The sequence below is a fragment of the Helicoverpa armigera genome, chromosome 22 (assembly GCF_030705265.1).
Source record: "Helicoverpa armigera isolate CAAS_96S chromosome 22, ASM3070526v1, whole genome shotgun sequence".
NCBI classification, from domain to species: domain Eukaryota; kingdom Metazoa; phylum Arthropoda; class Insecta; order Lepidoptera; family Noctuidae; genus Helicoverpa; species Helicoverpa armigera.
In genome coordinates this window covers 5,355,645-5,379,279 of record NC_087141.1, presented here as the reverse complement: position 1 = coordinate 5,379,279, position 23,635 = coordinate 5,355,645, and the positions used below count along the sequence as shown (strand labels likewise).

Sequence of the window (23,635 nt, the reverse complement as noted above, 5' to 3'; positions counted from 1 at the left end):
ATTGGTAATAGAAATTCATGAGTAATAGGTAAATGAAACAAAAACTTAATTTAACAAGTTTACTCTGAACTATAACAAGAACAAGCATTTCATTCTTATAAAATAAAATTTTGGCTAGTCATTAAACTCATCATATAAATTCATTTTTACATACTTCAATGATGAAATTTACATTTTTTTAAACATTAATGGCAGTATTAGGAAGTAAGTACATGGTATCATATAATGAGAGAAAATCAAAGACTTTATTTGAGATACATTTTTCGAGTTGTCAGAACAACAATCTAAGATTGTGGTCTTATATAATATTTACAGTTTTAGCAATAAATATAACTAATGATAATTACATTACTAATTTTCACACAGTGAGATGCCATCAAAATTAACTAGGATGTGTTTATCTATTACTATTTCTTATTAAAATTACTATTTTTCTACAAAGGGTTTTCTGTTTTCTGGCAACTTAGCTTCTAGTTTTTGCCATCTACTCGGTGGCCAGACGATGTATGCCGCCCTGGCGTTCACTAAGCCTAAGGAAACGGGCCCAAAAGTGTTGCTGTCCAGTGTGTGGCCTGTGTGATCGCCTTCCACCCAGCAGTGACCTTCAGGAACCCTCACGTACTGCGACTTGTAGCCCATAGTAATCACAACGTCTCCTGGCAAGCCAACGATGCGTTTTATTATCTTCTGGTTGGGATCTTTCGGAGACACTAACGATATCACGTCACCTCTCCGCACGCTATAGTCTCTGACTGACCACCGCGACAAGAATACATAGTCGGTGTTTTTGGAATCCGGGTTGAGTACCGGCTGCATGGATATGCCTTCCACTCTGGCCACATAGCCCACAGTGTCAAGAAAGGTTATACCTATCGGTACACCTAAAATGACAGACTTGCATACACTTTTGAACAACATATATATACCGGTATTTGATTTTGTAACCGAGATATGTCCGGCATAGTCATGCAGAACGTCGATTTTTCTATTTATTATTAAGTAACATTATAAAATTAGTTTTTTTTTACTGAGGTAGATGGGCAATAAGAATTTTGCGACATTTCAAACTTTGACAGTGACGTTTCATTACAGCGTTAATTTTGAGTATTTTCACCAGACGAAACATTCTTAATTCCAGTGCTTAAAGAAAACACTGGTGGACTTTCTTTTTAAATAATAGTTTATTTCAAAATTTGAATTGATGAAATTTTAATTACAATAGAAATTCTTCTGGTCATGTTAGGAGTTCATTTAGTTCATTCTTTGTATCGAAGCGAGAATATCTTCCCTGTCACGTCACGCTCATTCATTAGTGAATGGCCATAGACAAACTTTCGGTCTTTACAAATACTCAAAAAAGTGTTGATGCTTTCTATAGTAAATTACAACCAACCAAACAGAAATTTTGGACATTTTATTTGTGTGTAGCGAGTATAATATCAATTGAATTAAGTTGGATAAACACATGTTTCTATCAATCGGGACCAGTGGAGTGATCTGAAAACAATCATTGATAGATGGAAGTGTTCCGTGGTCGAGAAAAACTTACAATCTGCATAATCAGCTGTCAGTGAGATAGATCATCTGTCCCTGTAAATATAAAAGCTAAGACAATCACAACACGTTTTAGTTTGATATGTGTGTATAATGAAGTAAACAATCGAGCTACGATGTGACCCTGGTCGCGCTCGAGACAGGCAGCGATCTCGAAGCAGATATGGGGTAATAACCTAACAGTGGAGTGAGGCTGGTTACGATATGGCTGGACTCCCGTGAGGCGGACGCACGAGTTTCACGATCAGAATATTGGTGAATGCAGAAATATGTCCGGCGACTACCCGTTCACGGCGAAAATCGTGAGCCCGGTTAAGTGCAATGAGAAGCCCTGGGATCTGTGGGTCAGTGAAATAGGGCACCTGTCGCCGCGGCGGGACGATGACGCCACGTTCACGTCGCCGGCGGCGGTGGACGGCAAGGGCGGCGCGTCGGTGCGGCGCGGCCTGGACGCGCACCCCTACAAGCAGGCGGACAGGCAGGCGCGCTACCGCCGCGCCGGCCTCAACCGCCTCAAGTACGAGAGCATGAGCCTGCACGGCCTCTTCCCGCAGATGGACAACTTGAACGCGGCAGTGTGTCACATGTGTGGTGTCATCGTGAAGTGTAGTGCGGCTTACAGACACTTGCTAGAGTCCCACACGGGGGCCGAACCCCTCCCCCCACCGCCGCCTCCCGTTTCCACACACAAAAGTCGGAGTCGACATAAAAAGGAGCCTCCACCGCCCCCTATCCCTGTAGATTTACTCCCAGTGAAAATGGATTCTTCCCCTGTCCATACGGCCACACCTCCGTTATCAAGGCTAATGTTACCACCGCAGCCTGACCTACAGTACCTGGACGAGGCCAGCACATCCTCCACTGTGCCGGGGGAGGTGAAGGTGAGCATGGAGTGTGGAGAGTTACCAGTTGTCAGTATACAGGACACAGAGGATCTGCCCCTCGGTGAAAATTTAACTGATGATATTTTTGCAATTATGAATTCTGAAGGCATACAGAGCGCAGATGACATCACAAATGCAGCAGACTGGAAAAATATTATCAGGGATATTGGAAACATGGGTGAGATTAATTTTCCCCAAGCTTCTGATAATGTTCCAGCACAGGATTTGTATGCCCCCATTCACACCTCATCACTATCAGCATATGCAATTTCAGATTCAGATTTATCCAACATTCAATTTGCGCCTAACACATCGCCGATGCTGCCGACGGTGATGGAAACGACTGTACTGAACCCTCCTCCCCTGAAGCCGGCTGTCACGCCGACCACGCCGTCGACGAAATCATCCAGATCGAAAACTAGTAAAACGAAGTTTAATTTACGAGAATACGACCCGAACAAGCACTGCGGGGTGGTGACCGCAGAGAACCCCAAGCCGTGCACGCGGTCGCTGACGTGCAAGGCGCACGCGCTGTCTCTGCGGAGGACGGTGGAGGGGCGCTCCAAGCCGTTCGACACTCTGCTGGCGGAGCACCGAGCGTCGCGGGACGCGGGCGCGGCCGCGGCAGCGGCGGCGGCGGCCGCGCCCGCTCCCGCGCCCGCGCCGCTAGTGCCCGCGCCCGCGCCGCCGCCCGCCGCCCCATCACCCTCCCACCGCTCCTAGTCAATACCTCGATAGACCTGAGCTCCTTCAACGGCCTCACCGCCGAGCAGCAGGTCAATGACATCTACGCGAGTCTCCTCAACGTGGAGGACCCCAACTCGGTGCTACCCGACACGTCGAGCATCACGTCGCTGCTGAGCCAGCCGCTGGCGCCGGAGGCGTTCCTCATGCCGGACGACGCGGAGATCCCGGCCGACGTGCCCATCCTCAGCATAGCGTCGCCGCTGGAGACGCCGGCGGCGCGGCTGGACGACAAGCCGGACGAGGCGCCGCCGCCGCTGGTGCCGGCGGACGTGTGCTGGTACTCGTCGTGCCCGCGCCCGCTCGCCATCTGCACCTTCAACGCGTCGCACGCCGGCGGCGCCATCACATTAGGTAAAAAATTCGCGACAGTTCGGAGTAATATAAAGTCGTCGCTGTCGCGTTCGCAGTGCAAATCGTCGGGCAGTGTGAACAATTACTATTATAATCCTAACGCCCTGTCGTTATCGAAGACTGTGCATATGAACGCTAGTAAAACGAATAAGCCCGAAGTGCGTAAACTGATAGTGACGTGTAGTGGCGGGGCGGGCGGCGCGGCGCTGGGCGCGCACAAGGAGGTGCAGCAGACGCTGAGCGAGCTGTTCGGCGGCGAGGTGCGGCACGCGCTCAACGGGCACGCGCCCGAGCGCCGCCGGCCGCCGCTGAAGGCGCCGGGCAAGCGGCCGCCCGCGCCCGTGCTCGACCTCGGCTTCTCGCTCGACCCGCTCTTGGCTGACGAGAAGTGCTGAGCACCAATAAGCAATCACCGGTTGTGTAGTCACATAATAATTGTATATTTATTTTTCTGTAAAGAATCGAATCGGATTCGCGTATGTAAAATGTAAAATAATCACGAATTTTCCCGAACGGAATTTAATGTTACGATAATGTTAAATCTCATTTTTTTTCGTCAACAAGCGAACTAATGTTTGTATTATTTTGTATATTATTTTATAAGATTTTTTTAAATCCTTCTCCGATACGAGAGTCGGTATGTGTCAATGAAGAATTAAAAATAGATTATTACAGAATGGTTGTATTTTTTCGAAATGACATATTACTCATTGTTGATACTGAATTGAATACTGATAAATGGCCTAGGATTAATAATGGTTTAATGTGATGAAAATTTCCATGTAAAAATATAAATACTATTAAAATAAGTATATCCGTAATAGTAAATCGCCTCCTTTGGAAAATAAAGGCAAATACCTCAATAACTAAAATAACTTGTTTTAATTGACCGTTCGCACCTAAAAATGTGTTTTGATATGAATAAATCGAGCTTGGGAACAGGTTTCCCATTAGTTCCTATGAGTGCTTGCTGCTGGTTACCTGCGCTAGTGTGAGTGAACATTCGTAGTTAAATAGAATGCTGATTACTTTATTCGCGTCCCACGATTTGGGCGAGGACAGGCGAAGGTCTTGGAACAAACAGTCGTACTTACAATAGCTTGTGAGCATCGGTTGAGTGTGCATGTTCATTGGGCACCTTGGCGGCAGCGATGCATCTGTTATTATAATGGACGTGAACGATACTCCACAGTAATCAAATCAGAGTCACTACTTGCGTGGCATCCGTTTGATACGTTATTTTTAAACACAATAGGCTTGTGTGCTGCATGTGGTATCCGCTGTTGATGACGAGTTTTATGATTAACGCTTCATCCAGTATTAAAAGCTTATTGATTCATTAATTTGATAGGTTTTTTGCAACCATAGACTAACGAAATCATTAAGGTAACCTTCCTAAAACCACCTGTTAATTGAAGTAAAAATAATGCATTCATTCTTTCGATACAAGATGCTCCTTCCATCCAGGCACACAAATCTAGGCCCCATGTAAGCTTAACTACCTCTACAATGCCAACGGGGATAACACCATAATCTTGTTATCAATGCATTCCAGTCATATTTTTCAAAGTAGCTTACTCTAGTAATTACACGATGCCACAGGTGTTTTACACCTGAAACCTGCAACAAGGCTGGACTTCACGTAGTTAACCCTGCTCCACAGGTGGCTGTTGCAGAAATAAGTCAAGCTTATTACATAATTGTAGGAAAAACTGACAAATTTTCAACGATTACCAAAAAAAACAAGCAGATAGTTACTTCAGGAAGAAACACAAATCTCGATGACTCATAAAGTTGGTTAAAATGTCAGCTATCGGTATCTAGATAAGGGTATTTACCTTTATATATTTACCTTCGAAAAACTTATGACATAATTCGCGCATTATTTAATACCAATGTTGTGTTCCAAATTGCTAATTTATATAGTCCCCGTTGGTGCAATAGTCGACGCGTCACAACTGCCGTGCACGGAGTTTCGGGTTCGATTCTCGTGTTGTTGTTGAATCAAAGTCGAAACGGTTTTGTTGTTGTTAGTAACTTTCGGGGTCTGGAAGTTAGCGGTAAACATCAATGCCTCGAAAAGTAAGATATTATATTTTATCGTCCCACTGCTGGGCACAGGCCTCCTCTCACACGGAGAAGGATTGAGCATTAATCACGACGCTTGCTCAATGCGGGTTGGTGATTTCAGAGTATATATTCCAGGTTTCCTCGTGATGTTTGCCTTCACCTTTTTATCAGCCATTGGTGTCTAAGATTTACTTAGAAAGTACCTACAAACTTAGAAAAGTTGCATTGGTACTTGCCTGACCTGGAATCGAACCCGTGCCCTCATACTCGAGAGGTTGGTTCTTTACCCACTAGGCCACCACGACTTGACCTGTTGTTCCTACATAGGTAATAATTGATTCCTCTCGACGGATTGGACTAAGTAAGGAATGCGATGTTTTTCGAAATTAATTTGGTCGATATGACGAATTAGGAAGGATCTAAATAGTATCAATGCAACAAGTATCGCATTACGTCGGTTTCCCCCGAAGAGAAGATGTAAGTAGGTATCTTACAAGTTTGTCTACTTACCCATAGGTGTTACATCTAACTATTCAAATAGGTGTTACAATACGGCTGAACTTAAGTATCTTCCACAATTTCGCGAAGTCCCAGGCAATATGACGCGTACCAAGAATCACTGTTCATTTTGCCCTTCACGGTACAGTAATTAACTTAATTATGCTACAATAGGCCATAATAAAGCTCTATCGTACACACATACACTGAAAAGTACGTTGATGTTACTTATGAACTTACCATGCATAAAATTAAAGATTTACCTTAGGTAGGTATCCCTATCTACGATATCTAATAACTTAACAGACTAATAATGTTTGTATTAAAATAAGAATATAGTGTAAAGTAATAACAAATTGTAATCCTTTAATTAAATTGTAACAGGCTGCTACGTTGCTGGGAAGTTCAGCCATTACCGCTCCTTCTTTCCGGCCATAACACTGGTTTCTGTGAAGTGGTAGATGGGAGGTGGTTTTTGGGGGTGCCGTCTTTTGTAAGTGAAAAAGTGCTTATCTAATTAGCCTTGTTTCAATAAATGATTATGACTTTGAACTACCTGGGGACACATCTATACGAAAAGCCTTTTCTTAGCGACAGACTATGCTACTACATACCTATGTACCTAGTTACCGAGCCTTAACAATATCATGTCACATAAGAACATGTCTATGGATGTCACAATCCCACAATGATTGAATATGGAGCGCATTCAACTGCTTGTTACGCGCGCAAATTACGAGACAACTCAATGTAATTGGCACTGTAGCGATGGGTTGCTAACGTACCATTATTTAATGATCGTCAGACCACATAGACAGATAGCTAAGTGTGGTTACTTAAGTACCTACCTAGTTGAATGTTTCCTTACTTAAACTCCGCTATAACATAAGCAGGTATGTCGTGTGGTTTCCGGCAAAGCCGCAATTAGTACCTTTAGGCTATCCACTTTTCTAGTGGTTAGACGGACGTAATTAGCTGTATGGTCGTGAAAGCAGGGGCAGATCCATCCGATATGGTTGAAAATTCCCATACAAAATTCATGTCCTAGCCGATTATCGGCCGCGGCGGCTGTTAATTGTAATACGACGTAAGGAGATAAGCTAGCTGCGCAGGACATTATAGCTAGTGCACGAGCCCAGACACAGGTGCACTCTCATAGGCCGATGTGACGGCAATACGACACGACCGTCGAGAGATCATCAGGACTGACATTTTACGTGCTCTCTGTTGCACGGGTGCATCAAACACCAACCCTATAGACTTTAGCATGTTTCTAAAATACATAAAGCGGTATCGGCCCGCCCCGACATTCGGGAATCGAACCCGAGACCTAAAACGAGGTTATCAGTAGTCAGGGTACATAGGATTATATTACCGGTTACCTATGTATTAACGGGAGTTTATAAGTATATAGAGAGAGAACCTATACAGCGGAGTGAACAAGAGAAGTACATAAGGCATGTATCTAAGAAAGTACATAGGGGTAGGACTTAAAATAAGGTAGTACGAAGTAAGGGTAGTACATAAGGTAGTTTATAAGGAGCGTACAACTGAGGGGCAGCACAAACAAAAACAAAATGAATCTGTGGGAATGATCATAGTGCCCAGTACGGTGGACGCAGCGTTGCGTAAAAAAAGGAGATATTATTTTACATTTATTAAGAGTGGTCACATCCTTAGAAAAGATCCTGTAGGAATATACAATTCGCATATTATATAACACCTAATCTACATCTTACTTAACAGTTCATTAAATTAATTCGTTTTATCAATTTTACTAGCTCGCAATACTTAACTAAAATATTGATAGACGGTAAATACCACGTGGGCGTTTGTCGGGCAGGCTTCTCTCTCAATTAATTTCTGAAGTTCTTAAAATAGCTGGGAATTGATTTATTTATGTTTTTCTAACTTCTTGTCGTGTGGGCTGCAGGTTTGTGTAGGTGCAACTAATAAGTAACAAGTCCTAAGTAGTGTCAGTTTTCTCAAATACGCCCACGATCTCGCATCGAACGTAGTAGGTGACGACAGTAGATATATTTCTATATATAGACTATATTTCTATATTCTGCGATGCATTCAGAAAGTTTAATACCCACGAAGGAATTTCGGCATTATCGCAATCATAACTACCCTAGCCTAGCCTTTTCCGAACTACATTGGTGTCGGCTTCTAATATTTCAGTTCTAGTAGATGCAGTTTATAATACCTACATATAGAATGGTAGCGGCTAATGGTAGTGTATTTGACCTCGTCATTCACCCGCGCATCGCGAGACCCCTTTGTCTGACTACTCGTATCAACTGCTAAAGATGTTCAACTGGACCCACCAACGTAACGTGCCTTCCGAAACTTGTCATGACAAAGATGGGTCACCCAGCCACGGGCTGACCGGGTTGCCCTCATAACATTGAACTTGTGTGGCTGTTGCTTAGCCACTCGCCCCAATTTTAATAGATGGAACAAATAAATTGTTCAAAGCAAAATAAAACAAATACTTGATCAGCAATAAAACAAAGCAATATTTCATATTGATTTATTAATATATACTTTTAAGTTTCAACATTTCACAAATCAATAACGATTGCCGATTGGCCAACGTTTGCGAAGCAGTCCAACCGCAGAGTATAAATATTTACGTTATTTCTTATGCAAGCATTAAAACGTCTTGTAACACATGATATTAGTGTCATTGATGATGGTCGCCGTTCGTTTTTATAGTCAAAAATGTTAATATTTGAAATTCATGATCTCAGATTTATGAATATTGAACTCAAGTTAATTATTTTTAAGAGTAATCTGGAATAAGTTAGCTTACTTCCCACTGACCCAAAGATGCAGAAAACTTTTAGATTTCTAATATATTTTAGACGTAAATTTTGTTGTGATAGTAAACAATTTCTACGAGAATAATAATATGCTAAGTTCAGATTCTGCGTAAATCAATCAGTAGGTATTGAACTTATCGCCATGTTTTTTTTGGCGCCATAATTTAACTTTGATACTAAAACGTCAAATCAGAAAGTTCTGGCTTAACATTTTAAAGTTCTTTTTCGACGATAAAAACGACCTAAAGATTAGCATTAAACAATATAATCAAATATAGCAGTTACAATTTATTAAGCTAAAAGCAAGACTATTTCTTCTTTATCCGTCCTCCTTTCGTTTTTGATTTAACGATGCCTTTGAACTGTTTTGACGTGACGGCCTTTTTCCTGTGAAAATACAATGCATTTTACAATTTAGTTAAAATTTGTCACGGAGGAAGGAAAGATAGCGGAGATGCCATAAGGAAGGTAGGTAGGTAGGTCAGGCGCCTTCTTGTAGGTCAAGTAACGTATGGTTGGCGTGATCAGTTACTCGAACTAGCGTGGCGTTCGGGTTCTTTGTCAAATCAAAACCAATCTGTCAAAAAATGGTCTTGATTGATTGGTGATTTTATTTTGGCGGGTTCCATAGATATCTCCGCCCTTGCACGTAAGAGCGGAGTTATCTTATCGGAGTAATGTTCCTCGTATCCCGAACACATTCATTTTTGGCACAGCTTTTTTTGTAGATTTTGCGTTTTGATATTTCCGCTAGTCATTTTGTTAACCATGAGCGTAGTCGATATATTAGGTACTTCAAAAGTTTCATAAATTTTCAGTGCCTATTTTAGCGTAAAAGCGCTCCAAATATATAAAAAACAAAGTCTTAAATATTCACAGTCGTACAATAACAAAATAACAAGTTATTCCAATGATTTATATCATTTTACCACCTCGGAACGATGTTTTTTGCTCAACTTGGAACCGTGCCAACATAAACTAGATGAAGTTCATGAAATTCGGTCCAGTATTTCCGGAGATAGTGGAATGCAACTTAGACGTTGTTATTGTTTTATTTATGTTGAGATTAGTACCTTAGCCTCGACCTAGATTTTACGAGTGTTAGGAGATATATATTTATATTATTGTCTGTGGTTGGTAGACAAGCTTTAGAAACAAAAGAGTTTTTAATCCAAACTAATATTATAAATGCGAAAGTAACTCTGTCTGTCTGTCTGTCTGTCTTTTCTTCACGCCTAAACTACTGAACCGATTTGTGTGAAATTTGGTACAGACATAGTTTGAAACTTGAGAAAGGACATAGGATAGTTTTTATTACAAAAAAAAAATATTCCGGACATATAGCGCCATCTATTGGTCAAATCAAAAATCTGCTGGTAGTCACTATTCCACGCGAACGAAGTTGCGGGCAAAAGCTAGTAAAGAATAAAGTTCAGGAGTGGGAGTTTTTGACGTCACGGCTGTATAGTACGAAACAGTGACGTCACACAAAAGCTAAGTGTACTTTGTCTTTGTTTTGGGATTAGTTTGTGGAGAAAAATAGGTGTATTTGCTAATCTAAGATCATTATAATAGGTGTAATATTACAATTAGATAATACTGCAATAAAAATGACGCTAAAATTAATTAAGCATTCTTCAATATCAACCGTCTAATAAATTTAACAATATAAATTGACCATCTACGGGAGTTACAGAGATTGTAATTTATTTGGTCAAATAATCTTTATAGAACTTACCTCTTATTCAGATTCTTCCTAGATAGCGGTAGATACGCGTAGGGATCGTGTTTCCCTTGCTTTTTGATATCACCCTTCGCCTTCTTAGACCTGTACTCTGTACCCGCACCCGACGCAACGGAAGCTGCTGATCCGAGTGGCCTGAGAAGCAAATAATATTATATGAGGAAAAGGCCGATTGTCGACCATGGCCACTGTTCTCTCTGAGGAGACCAGCCAGCTGCGTAGGACAAATTGTAATGCATAAGACACAGGTGCACTCTCTATTTCTTCACTCTCATAGCTTGCTGGGACGGCAATCCGACACCACAGGAGAGAGATCAGGCGCAGGACCTCGCCGTCCGATGCACTGGTGTATCAATCACGAACTCCCAGACTCCGGGCTGCATTGTGAGAGACTATTAACAGCACAAAGTGATTTCACCCGGGAATCGAACCCAACACCTCGTAAACAGCAGTCGCTACACGACAACTATACCAACGGGGCAGACGGATGTCATGACGACAGTCCAATATGGCGGCGTGTGAGTCGGAAAATTATGCGTTATATTATTTGTAGTGCTAATAAACCTGTACAATTTAAAACGTTTAAAAAGTAGGTGTAATAGCCTATTTATGACTTACCTATGGATTCCCTTCCCTCCGGCGCGGTACTTGGAGCCCACGGTGACGGTGGAGGCGCGGCTGCGGCCTGACTTGCCACTCTTCACGCTGAGGATATCGTCGTAACGACGTTTCGCTCCAGGCTTTAGGAGTTTCGACGGCTTTTTGTCTTCTTCTTCTTCTGCGTCTATAGAAAATGGGGTTAGAATTAGGTCATCATCTTCTTAGCGTTTTCCCAACTATGTTGGGGGTAGGTTTAGGCATTCTACTGTTTTGCAGTTGATGGTAAAACTCAATTGGAATAAATTTATTAGCGAAACAATACATGTAGGGATGCACTGTGATTTTATGAATAATCCTAAAAACTGTGGCCTAATAACTTCTTTGCCTAGTAAACATCTCACAAAAACAGCTTTAAAAAAAACGCATCTGAGTCGGTTCTTTCGTTTAATAGCAACACTGCCACATATACTCAAGACACATTCAGAAAAAAAAATAACACACAGGGTATAACTTAAAAATCTGTTTTATTTTGGATAATGCCAAAACTAGGCAATTAAATAAAGAAGATTTTTTTTTATACCAACAATATCTTCTTAAGAGCCACCAAAGTTACCAGTATCATCAGTGTCCGTATCAATATCCCCGCTGGGCCGGGGCTCATCGTCCCCATCATCACCGAACGCGTCATCAGTGATGATCAACCTGCCATCGGGCGCGGTCTTGAAGCCACCGTCCTTCTTCTTCTGCGCTTTCACTTCTGTTGCCTTCTGTTTGCGGGATGGGTCCGTTGCTGTTTGGAAAGAAGAAAGAGAAATATAATTGATGGTGTTGGAAATGATGTGCATGGAAAGTATGTATTTGTTGTATGTTTGAGAAGAATTTTGCGTAGGTAAGTTAAGGAATGCTGCCTCAAACTATGCAGTTATAATAGATCAACAATAATAAAATAAAAAAATACGAAACTATCTTGATTTTTTTTAAATTCTAAATATGTCTTCAAGAACAAAAATTACCAACAAAAAAAAACCAGAACGACTACCAACTAATAAACCTTCATAAAAGGCAGGAAACTATAACTTCTTCAAAATTACCTGTAATCTTCCTAGAAGCAGACACATCAGCGAGATCCACAATGTTCTCCGGGTCATCTTCGATCCAGGCCTGGTTCTTACCCTTGGCCTTCTTGGCCTTAGGCTTGGACCTTTCTTCCTCATCATCAAGGAATTCCATCTCGGAGTCAGAGTCTTTAAGAATATCTTCCAAAGTCTTTGACGTGCCCTTAATTGGCATATCTGTGTCTGAATCGCCGTCTGATTGGTCTCTGAAAAGGGGTCATTGGTTAGAAAATTGTTTGACTATTTTATCCATGTGCTTGAAAGGAAGTATGTGGTTTTGTAAGAAGTAATTTTATGTGGTCTATAGAAAGCTTGTTTTTGTTAAAAAGCTGGAACACTATAATTCGTTAATATCAATTATGTACTTTTAGGACGGATTATTAGCAATTTGTAGCCATAAAAAGCTGCTTGTTTAAAATGAATTTCGTGGTGACATCACACCAATTTCACTCAATAACTTCAAACCACTCACCTCTGTCCATCCTTCTGCCTCTTCTTCCTATTATCCATCTTCCTGATATTCCTCAGTCTTCTCAGCATGACGTCATCAGTCTGCGGTATCAGTTTCTCCACGGTGTCAGCTCCGAACTTCCTCAACATCTTGGTAAGGAAGTAGCCTATTTCTAGACGGGAGTGCCTCTTACAGTCTTCTGGCATAGCGGAGAGGGTCTTGAAGATTAGGGGCAAACTACCCGCTAGCACGTCTGTGGGTAACACCTTTGTGTAAACCTGTAAATGGGAGGTGAATTAAGTATTGTCTGGGGTGTAAAAAAATCCGGTACATGCGAGAGTACATAGGGGGAGTAAGTAAGATAGTATGTACAGGAGTATTTAGGGTGTACATATGGGAATACACTGGGGTAGTATGCAGGAGTCAATAAGGGAATTTACAGGGAAGTACATAAGAGTGTATATGGAGAGAACATAGGGGAATACATAAAAAGAAGAAATAAGTATAATATATACATAGACGATATAGATATATAGCAAGTACAGTGGTCAGTATGGTAATTCTGGCACTGGGGCTATCATGCTGTATTTCTAATCTTGGGAAAATCTAACAGTTGACGATAAACTTGCAAAATCAATCTGGGAAAACCCTGGCTCCACTGGGAAATATCTAGGCTAATGATGGAGACTAACATTCAGTTGTAGTTACACAAGATCTTCCTACCTTCAAGAAGCTCCACCAGTTCCATTTGTACTAACTAGGAGAGCAGTTTCTCTGTATCTAATACCTCCAACCTGCTGCATCTGGTTAAACTATGACTAATTAAACGAGGGCAATTTTGGGCATCTGATGGCGTGGCATATAAAACACTACCAACCTGTTGCATCTGGTTAGACTATGACGCTGACAAAATAAGAACCATTCCAGACACTTGCTGACGAAAGATTCCAGACACTTGCTGACGAAAGATTCCAGACACTTGCTGACGAAAGACTCCAGACACTTGCTGACGAAAGATTCCAGACACTTACTAACGAAAGAACCTACCTTCAAGAAGCTCATGCAGGCAGCTACCACCTCCCTGTTGGAGTTAGTCATGTGTTCCACTACGGTCTCCAGTAGAGTCTGCACGGTGTTCAGCCCCATGTCTTCCGAGAAGTTGAAGAGTGCTGATGCTATGGCGCGGAGGGTCGCGACTGTCGTAATTAGTAGACGGAAGCCAGAAACCCCTCACCAAAAGTTATGGTATGACAACTGGCAGTCTCTCCATATAAAACACTACCAACCTGCTGTATCTGGTTAGACTATGACGCTGACAAAATAAGAACCATTCCAGACACTTGCTGACGAAAGATTCCAGACACTTGCTGACGAAAGATTCCAGACACTTGCTGACGAAAGATTCCAGACACTTGTTGACGAAAGATTCCAGACACTTGCTGACGAAAGAACCTACCTTCAAGAAGCTCATGCAAGCAGCCACGACCTCCCTGTTGGAGTTAGTCATGTGTTCCACCACGGTCTCCAGTAGAGTCTGCACGGTGTTCAGCCCCATGTCTTCCGAGAAGTTGAAGAGTGCTGATGCTATGGCGCGAAGGGTCGCGACTGTCGTAATTAGTAGACGGAAGCCAAAAACCCTCACCAAAATGTATGGTATGACAACTGGCAGTCTCTCCATATAAAATACTACCAACCTGCTGCATCTGGTTAGACTATGACGCTGACAAAATAAGAACCATTCCAGACACTTGCTCACGAAACATTCCAGACACTTGCTGACGAAATATTCCAGACACTTACTGACGAAAGAACCTACCTTCAAGAAGCTCATGCAGGCAGCTACCACCTCCCTGTTGGAGTTAGTCATGTGTTCCACCACAGTCTCCAGTAGAGTCTGCACGGTGTTCAGCCCCATGTCTTCCGAGAAGTTGAAGAGTGCTGATGCTATGGCACGAAGTGTCGCGCTTATGATTCGCGGGAGAGGCGCTGTGAGGCCTGATGTTAGCATGTCCACGAATGCTTGCATGCCTGCGGACAATGGATTAATTGTTGTTTGCATTCAACATTTTTGCCTAAAGTTTTTTTTTGTTCAAAATTAGATCGCTTTAGGGATGATTTATAATAGGCCGGGACGTGGCCGGGGCGTGCCGTGTTCGTGGCTCGAACGGGGCGCGGACGTGAAACGTTACATACATTTTGTATGACGAGCGTCGTTTGTGGCGTCTGTAACGTTCCACGTCCGTGCCCCGTTCGAGCCACGTGCACGGCACGCTCCGGCCACGTCCCGGCCTAATATAAATCAACCCTTAAACACCCAAGTAGCTACATGTAAGAAGAAGACATATTTTACGTAAGAAAAAATATTTTTGAACATAAACAATTTTTGAGCGTACTAGTTTTAGGTAATTAAAAATTAAAGACTGAATTTCGATCGACTGATTTTTGTTTACCTCAATAATTTTATTTAGGTTTTTGGACCATAGTAGTAAGCTGATGTTTTTATACGTACCACAAACAAGAAATCCCGTTTGACACATAAATCACAATAATAAGTCCTATTTTCTTTTTTGTGATTGCTACATACACTTACATCTCTTCAAAACCGTTCCCATCAACGTCAACTAAAATTGAACCTTATTTCCATACACATAAAACCTACATACCTCCTTCCTGCGACTTGAGCACGTTACCAACGCTGTTGATAAGGTTGAACGCACACTGTCGACACTTGCTGTTGATGTCCTTAGTGCATATGACGGACTCGGCAATCGCGCTTTTGAGTAACTTGCTCTCCGCGTTTAAGAACGGCGTCGAGTTTATTAGGTGTTCTATACATCTGCGGGGGAAATAGTTGTGTAATTAAACGTGGGTAGTCTTTTACTTTCGGGTATATGGTTAAGCATCCCAGGTATATCTATTTAATCTTAGACACAGTGTTATAGGACAATTTAAAATATAACTATGCTTTCAAGGGCTTGACTATTTTGCTATTTTTATTTTGTTTTCTTTTTTCATGAATCATGAACCTTAAAGACCTCATTTTAATGAGATTTATATCATTACATTCCTAGATCAAAAGGCTGGTTCTCAGTTACATCTCCGGTTAAGCTGGAACCCAGCCCCAACTTTTTTGGGAAAAGGCTAGGCAGATGATGACCCAAATACAAAAAATGGATGCAGTTTTTTGTTCAAACCAATACCTGATATATTGGCAAAAAATCCAAATCCGTCCAAATAAATAATATGCTTGTATAAATATAATATGCTTGTATGAATTCTAAACAGAAAAAGAATGAATCCACAAAGCAAGCTCACCTTAACCTAGCTGCCTTACTGCTATCAGCGACCTTATTCAAGGAACTCATCAACAGCTTCTTAATCTTCTTATAATTATCTTTCAAAAACTGCTTACAACATTCCTTATCACTCTTGAAAATCTCTTCCAATATCCTATAAGCCTTCTTATGTTCCATTTCTAATATTTTTGCCTTTTCTCTGTATTTTAACTCTGTTTTTTTATTTTCTCCTTCTGTCTCTTGTTCTGTTTTTTCTTTTTTAGCCTTTTTATGTTTTTTAGGGTCTTCTAAAACTGTTTCGCAGAGTGGGTAGACCCAGTCGTCGAATAACTTGGCTATTCGGTCGCTAGATTGGTATAGAACTAAGGCACGTATGATGTCTAGGATAGATTCCCGTTGAAATTGGTTGTCTTTAGATGTTTCTAGTTGTTGTAGTGCGTTCGTGAATAATTCCTCGCGCAGAGATTGTTCACTGATTGTTAGGTATACCTGGTTAAGATGAAGTAAAATTTTATTTTTTAGGTATTTTAGAGAATGTTTTTTATCATTATAGCAAATAATTCAAATAGAAAAAAACATTAAATGACAAAATTAACTTTTAAAGAGAATGTTGCTAAAGCTTTAGAGGTTTTTGAATTTTTGTAGTGTACTAAATTAATGTATATAGATATTGAATAAAAGATTTCTTTTGAGATAGAAGATTTCAGCAGAATATTTTATAGAAAAATACACAGATATCCGAATCGAGAATCTCTTCCTTTTTGGGCAGTGAGATAAGATTAGGTATTTATCAAAATCGACGACAAAAGCTCTAACTAACTATTAGCTACCAATTCAAAAATAATAATTAAATTCTTACCTGTATAGTTTCCAAAGCCGCTAACCTCTGTCCCTCCGCGCTACTGCCTTTCGCGGGTGACATATAAATATTCAGTAAAATCGGCAAATAGTTCTTAGCGAACCTGCCCAACTCTTGCAAATCTGCCTCATTATCCGCCGAACAACTGATCAATTTCCTTAAAGCCTGCATCACTGATAAACGGAATTCCGGATTATCTTTCAAAACACTACCTAGCACTCTAGCAACGGACTTAAAATTATCCTTAATATCCTTAGGGCTATTACAAAATGAAGGCAGTAAAGCCCAAAATTGATTGCACAGTAACTCATAAGTATGTGATCCGGGAACATCTTTCATTTGGGTAAGTTCCCTGGATTTTTTCCGACAAAATGTTGCCATCTCCAAAATTTCTGTGGCGAAGAATTTTAGGTTGGAATTTGTTATTTTTTCTTTGAGCACTGGGAGGAGCCAGCTGCGTTCTAGGTTTATAGTTTCTGGGCCATCTCTTAGGGGTATGATGCGTAGAACGAATTCTGGTCCGAGTGCTTTAATCGCGCATCCTGTGGCGTATTCAACCTCTTTGTCATTGTCAAAGTTGTGGCTCTCACGACGATCGTTCAATTTCTTTAGTAGAGGTCCCAAGGAGTTTGCTACTTTGTCGTTGCCGATCTGTTGAATATAATAAAGGATTTTTGAATATGAATGTATTTTTTTGGGAAATGAAAATCAATGTGAAGTTAAAATTCTGTTTTAAAGATGAAATGTCAGAATACACGTTTTAACTTTAGATTCCAAATATAAAAATTGAGATAAATAATTTAATCTCATATCTTAGGTCCAAGTTGCCCGGGTAACTTGGTTGAGGCAGTCAGATAGGCAGTCACTCCATGTAAAACTCTAATTCTAAGCTACATCCGGATGGACCAGAAACCGACTCCAACATAGTTGGGAGAAGGCTAGGCAGATGAAAATTTTGTCAAAAACACACAAAGACAAAACGATTTTAATAAAATACCCATATTAGCTTGGAAGAGTAACTTATTTACTACAAGCAAATAATGTACCAGACTTACCTCAAAACACACAGCAATAGTGAGTATAACATGTCGTATAGCCTGATTGAATGGGTTGTCGAGTCCAGTGCCGATGCTCTTGAATATCGCGTCAATGTGAACTTTGTGCTTTATGTACGTCTCATCGGAATCCAGGGCTAACTTCACGCAGTCGAGTAATACTGCCTGTTGGATAAATAAGTGAGTTAAGTTTGAAAATAAAATAATATGCGTTTCTTTTCTTATGAAGGAAAGAATATACCACTTTTGGACGTAAAACTTACGTAGACGTACATCTAAGAAGTACATTAATAAATAAGAAAAATGTTAAAAAGGAGAAAATGGATTACGAAGCTCGAAAATAGTCAAAACCTATCTTACGAGTGGATTTGCTTCATTTTCACCTTTTTATTTATTTAATACACTATGCAAGATTCACAGACAGCTATATAAAACCAAGGATGGGAAGGTGGGTACTGACCAAAAAATTACCAAAAAAAGGTATAGAAAGAAGTCCCTTTTTTTAGAATTGCATATAATTTACTAAATTAAACTACTTCCACATAAAAAATAATATAAAAAACTCTATTTCTCACCTTAAGCGCGTTAGTAGAGGCGGAGTTGATATCAGCGACGTCAGACTGCCACAGCTCCGTCACGCAGATGTTCACGAACGCAGGCAAGTTCGGCATGCACAGGTTCAGATCCAAACTGGAACAAAAATTATATTCATTATAGTGTTTTAAAGATAGGCTACAGGAATATTGATATTAGTCATACTAAAACTATAAAAGGGAAAGATCATGTGTATGTTTGTTTTATTTTATCACGCGTCAACGACTGAATGAGATTTTGATGAAACTTAGCAGTTACGTAGCTTATAAATTAAAGTAATTTACTTCTCATCCAGGTGCGGCAAGTAGGACCCTTAGGAATTGTGTGAAACCGCTGGCGGAAGCTAGTAATATAAATAATTTAAGTGCATTATGGTGTTTCAGGTTGTAGTTTGTTTTGGGGTTCCCACAAGCAAAAGTTAAATAATCGATTCAGATTAACGAATATACATTTTTGAACACCGCTATATATCAAATAAGGCACTTACTTGGCCAAGCAGCCATATCCCTGCTGCAGCACAGCGGCCCAAGCTAACACTTGTCCGTTATCTTTGGCTGGGGGTCGGGCAGCCATGAGAGCCCTAGTTAGTTGCACAGCCAGTATAGCACTCACCTCACTTTACTTTAATATTACTTACTTGGCCAAACACCCATATCCCTGCTGCAGCACAGCGGCCCAAGCTAACACTTGTCCGGTATCATTGGCTCGGGGTCGGGCAGCCATGAGAGCCTAGTCAGTTGCACAGCCAGTATGACACTCATATTACTGTAATATTACTTACTTGGCCAAACACCCATATCCCTGCTGCAGCACAGCGGCCCAAGCTAACACTTGTCCGGTATCACTGGCCGGAGGTCGGGCAACCATCAGTGCTCTAGTCAGTTGCACAGCCAGTATGACACTCATATTACTGTAATATTACTTACTTGGCCAAACACCCATATCCCTGCTGCAGCACAGCGGCCCAAGCTAACACTTGTCCGGTATCACTGGCCGGAGGTCGGGCAACCATCAGTGCCCTAGTCACTTGCACAGTCAGTACGGCACTCACATTACTCTAACATTACTTACTTGGCCAAACACCTATATCCCTGTTGCAGCACAGCGGCCCAAGCTAACACTTGTCCGGTATCATTGGCCGGAGGTCGGGCAGCCATCAGTGCTCTAGTCAGTTGGACAGCCAGTATGACACTCACATTACTGTAATATTACTTACTTAGCCAAACACCCATATCCCTGCTGCAGCACAGCGGCCCAAGCTAACACTTGTCCGGTGTCATTGGCTGGGGGTCGGGCAGCCATCAGTGCTCTAGTCAGTTGGACAGCCAGTATGACACTCACATTACTGTAATATTACTTACTTAGCCAAACACCCATATCCCTGCTGCAGCACAGCGGCCCAAGCTAACACTTGTCCGGTGTCATTGGCTGGGGGTCGGGCAGCCATCAGTGCTCTAGTCAGTTGGACAGCCAGTATGACACTCACATTACTGTAATATTACTTACTTAGCCAAACACCCATATCCCTGCTGCAGCACAGCGGCCCAAGCTAACACTTGTCCGGTGTCATTGGCTGGGGGTCGGGCAGCCATCAGTGCTCTAGTCAGTTGGACAGCCAGTATGACACTCACATTACTGTAATATTACTTACTTAGCCAAACAGCCATATCCCTGCTGCAGCACAGCGGCCCAAGCTAACACTTGTCCGGTGTCATTGGCTGGGGGTCGGGCAGCCATCAGAGCCCTAGTCAGTTGCACAGCCAGATTGGCAGTCATATTGCTGGATTCCCGACTGCTTGAGAAGAGCGCGTGTAATGTGTGTAGACAGCACGTCTTGATGTACACGTTGTTGTGTGTCATTAGAGAGAGGATTGCCTCGCAGATTGACTGGGGATAAAGGTTTTTTTAAGTTAGTTATTTGTCCCAGGTGGGAGACTTTGTGGAATCTTTAATTTCACTGCAAAACAAAATTTATTCATACAAAAAAAATACATATAAAAAAGTTTTGATTTGTTCTAAAATATTGTTGTTTACTAGTTCTATATTTAATGAGACTTTATCAATACCATTAATTAAGTATTCGCAATTTTAACTCTTATTTAGAAGCTTTATTTATGACATCATTTAATCATATTTTTTTTATGTTATGTATGTATAACAGGGCTGTAATATATATAAAAAATATCCTACCTTAATATAATCCTTGCTAAACACAGGCAGTACATCTCTCAACATTGTTAAAGTATGTAACACAGTCCTGTGACCAGACAACAATGCTTCAGCCTTGATCTGAGATAGGCAGTACTCAGCCACACGATTTGAACCGGGATGGAGTTTTGGTACCTGAAATAAATATTTATTGTAGATAATGAAAGACGATTGAATGAATTAATGTTAAGAAAAAAAATGTTACCTTAACCTTCTGATCTTCAGAAGGAATCATGAAACAGCTGCCACGAAGAACAGAAGTGACGGCGTGTTGAGCTGCTTTGCGGACCTACGAAAATTGATCATACCAGTATAAATAATGGAAAAAACACACGGAATCAGTTTTTATACTTTTCAACACTGGCCCTGTTGGGCGCCAATTCGGGATGAAGGTGGATAAGTTCCAACTAAACAATGGGCCAATGTGGAAAGACTAGTTTTAAAAGTTTAATACCAAAGACAAATTAATAGAACTAAAAACTTTAAATTAAATTAAATACCAACTGACCTTAGGTTTAGAATGCAGCGCAAAAGCCAGGACTGACTCAAATACCCTCATAGTAGACGAATCACCCCACAGGGCATATTCCTGGGCCCTCAGTAACACCGACAGGCACCCAATAGCACTCCTCAGTAGAGCCCCATTTTCACTCTGTTCATTCTTCACAAGAATATCAGTGAAGATTGTAGCTGAGTCTGAGAACTGCTTTCTTAAAACTGCTTGTGGGACTGCCTTTATACCCATAGACAAGAGTGTCAGTGTTGCTACTAAGCTCTCTTCCAGTTCTGAAGATTTTAGGGTTTCCATCTGTGAATAAAGTTTTATATTTAATTACCCTATTGACTTATAAATCAGTTTTGTTTTTTTAATATTTGCTTTGTTCACACAAAAAATGCTCCAAATTACGAAAATTTAATTCGCTTTAAGTTGATAAGTTCTATGTACATCATTGTATATCTAGGTATATAAATCCTGGCACCTTTCTAGTAAAACTCATTGAGTTGACTGTGATTATTTACTTTTACATGCCATTGTTTTTCAAGCCACATACAAACTGTTTGCAATGACTTAATCTTAACACTTTCGCGGACAGGACAAGATTAAACGTCATCGTTCAAAATTATGATAAAGCACAACGTACAATGACGTCCAAATAACATTTTGACTTTACAACAGAAATTTCATTGGAAAAAAATGTTCAAGTTAAAATCCTATTGAATGTATCTTGTGTCACATCATGTAAAATACCCGAAGCTGTACTGTCACGTAGAGTAAATTTAAAACTATTTCAAATAAGTTCCGATGACAGTGGGCGGTAACGGTACTCACACACGTACAACGCGCAACGTGTATAAACGTCCCGCGCGCATACCGCGCTCGGTTGTGTCATGATGTCTTGGGACGATACGCTACGTACATACACGTCGTATAATTTGTATGGACATTTACTGTGTCATTTTGGTACACAATCTCAAGTTGTAGCGTCCGCGAACGTGTTAACTGTTATACTATATTATGTAAATATAATTTTGTAATTTATTTAATAAACTGAAACTCACAAGTGCAGCAAAGTACTCAGTAGTGGACTCCTTGCCACCTTGCTCTTTGATGACCTCTGTGACTGCAGCCAGCACTGCCAACATCTCCTTATGCAGTCCATTATTTGAGTCAAACCTTGTCAGTAGCCTGGAAGAAAGTGTGTTCAGTTCAGAAATTATAAAACTGGCATAAATGTTTAAAATTAATAAGCAAAGGGTATAATTTAATTGAAACTGTGAACTGAGAGACTGAGAGACTACTGTTAGCTAATTGAAAAAAAAAACATTTGTTGTGCTTGTTCTACCTAGGCAAAATGTGTTTTCTTGCAATAGTAATTTTTAACAATTTATACCTAAGACATTGAGGCTGCAGGATTGAGTTCACCTGGTTAAATACTACATTTTTTACTTCAAAAATTATTTTTCATGATGGATGGATAGTAGACCATTAGGTTTACTTAGATAATTAAAACTAAACAAATACATATAGTCAATAGTTATACTCACTTGCTAAAACTAACATTAGAACACTGACTCCAATCAGACGCAAACGTTTGGAAAGTTTTATAAGTGCCAGCTTTGAAGGAGCCCGAGTATTCAGTATCCGAGAGCTCATCAGTACTCTTCATAGACATGTTCTCCAGTTCCTTAGCGATCAGCAGTTCTGATTCAGCATCAGATTTCTTCTTAAGTGATGCGTGTCCATAAGTCATCATAGCATCGTGTTTTGAAACAGCTTGCTGGGTTAACCCAGTGCTTCCTGCAAATTTTTGAGAATCATGTTTGAGTTAAATGTGGTGAAGTTGGTGAAAAGGCAAGAAAGAAGGTTTGATGTGTTTTTTTTTGTTTTGTTATTGGTTAAAGGTTAGGGAGTAGAAAATGAGATCATACTTTGTAAATAAGTCGGATTGGTATAGGATACTAAAGTTTTTTTGTCAAAGAACTACGGCATGTAGAGTAAATAAATGAAAATATAACCCAGATTACCTAGATTTTCCTGAAAGAACCGGGATTTCGCCATCTCCCGGTATTTCTGTATTTTCGGGTTGGAGTTCGAGGACTGGCCCTTCTGCCATCGCTTCCCCTTCGATTTTCCCTTTAGTTTGGATCTGAATTTTCCCATTTTGCTTATTTCATAGCACGAGTTTCAATATAAAAACACCGCACGTGGTTGCGGATCTATTTGAAATGAAGTCAGCTGCAAATGGTTGTCATTGCTGTCAAAATCAAAGATGACATTGA

At 40.8% G+C, this 23,635-nt stretch overlaps 3 protein-coding genes across 3 annotated transcripts; 1 reads left to right on the top strand and 2 right to left on the bottom strand.

Annotated features, from left to right (window-relative positions):
• Window positions 1-45: 45 nt before the first annotated feature.
• LOC110382686 (mitochondrial inner membrane protease subunit 2) lies at window positions 46-1,090 on the bottom strand. The gene has a single exon (XM_021343357.3). It carries the CDS (start codon window positions 916-918, stop codon window positions 427-429), a length of 492 nt encoding a protein of 163 aa, XP_021199032.1. The 5' UTR covers window positions 919-1,090; the 3' UTR covers window positions 46-426.
• Window positions 1,091-1,317: 227 nt separating this feature from the next.
• LOC110382681 (ataxin-7-like protein 1) lies at window positions 1,318-4,411 on the top strand. The gene is given in 2 exon segments (XM_021343350.3): window positions 1,318-3,134; window positions 3,137-4,411. Coding segments are annotated over 2 exon segments (2,106 nt in total). The 5' UTR covers window positions 1,318-1,823; the 3' UTR covers window positions 3,932-4,411.
• A 4,215-nt stretch (window positions 4,412-8,626) lies between these two features.
• LOC110382685 (RRP12-like protein) lies at window positions 8,627-23,602 on the bottom strand. Its single transcript, XM_064040352.1, has 19 exons — window positions 23,381-23,602; window positions 22,901-23,153; window positions 22,415-22,541; window positions 21,363-21,662; window positions 21,060-21,143; window positions 20,837-20,989; window positions 20,298-20,533; window positions 18,628-18,742; window positions 18,053-18,217; window positions 16,998-17,648; window positions 16,158-16,627; window positions 15,506-15,678; window positions 14,659-14,870; window positions 12,864-13,120; window positions 12,368-12,597; window positions 11,890-12,066; window positions 11,295-11,460; window positions 10,671-10,811; window positions 8,627-9,319 (listed from the first exon to the last, which is right to left on the bottom strand). Exons 1-19 carry the CDS (start codon window positions 23,514-23,516, stop codon window positions 9,241-9,243), a joined length of 4,125 nt encoding a protein of 1,374 aa, XP_063896422.1. The 5' UTR covers window positions 23,517-23,602; the 3' UTR covers window positions 8,627-9,240.
• Window positions 23,603-23,635: the final 33 nt, after the last annotated feature.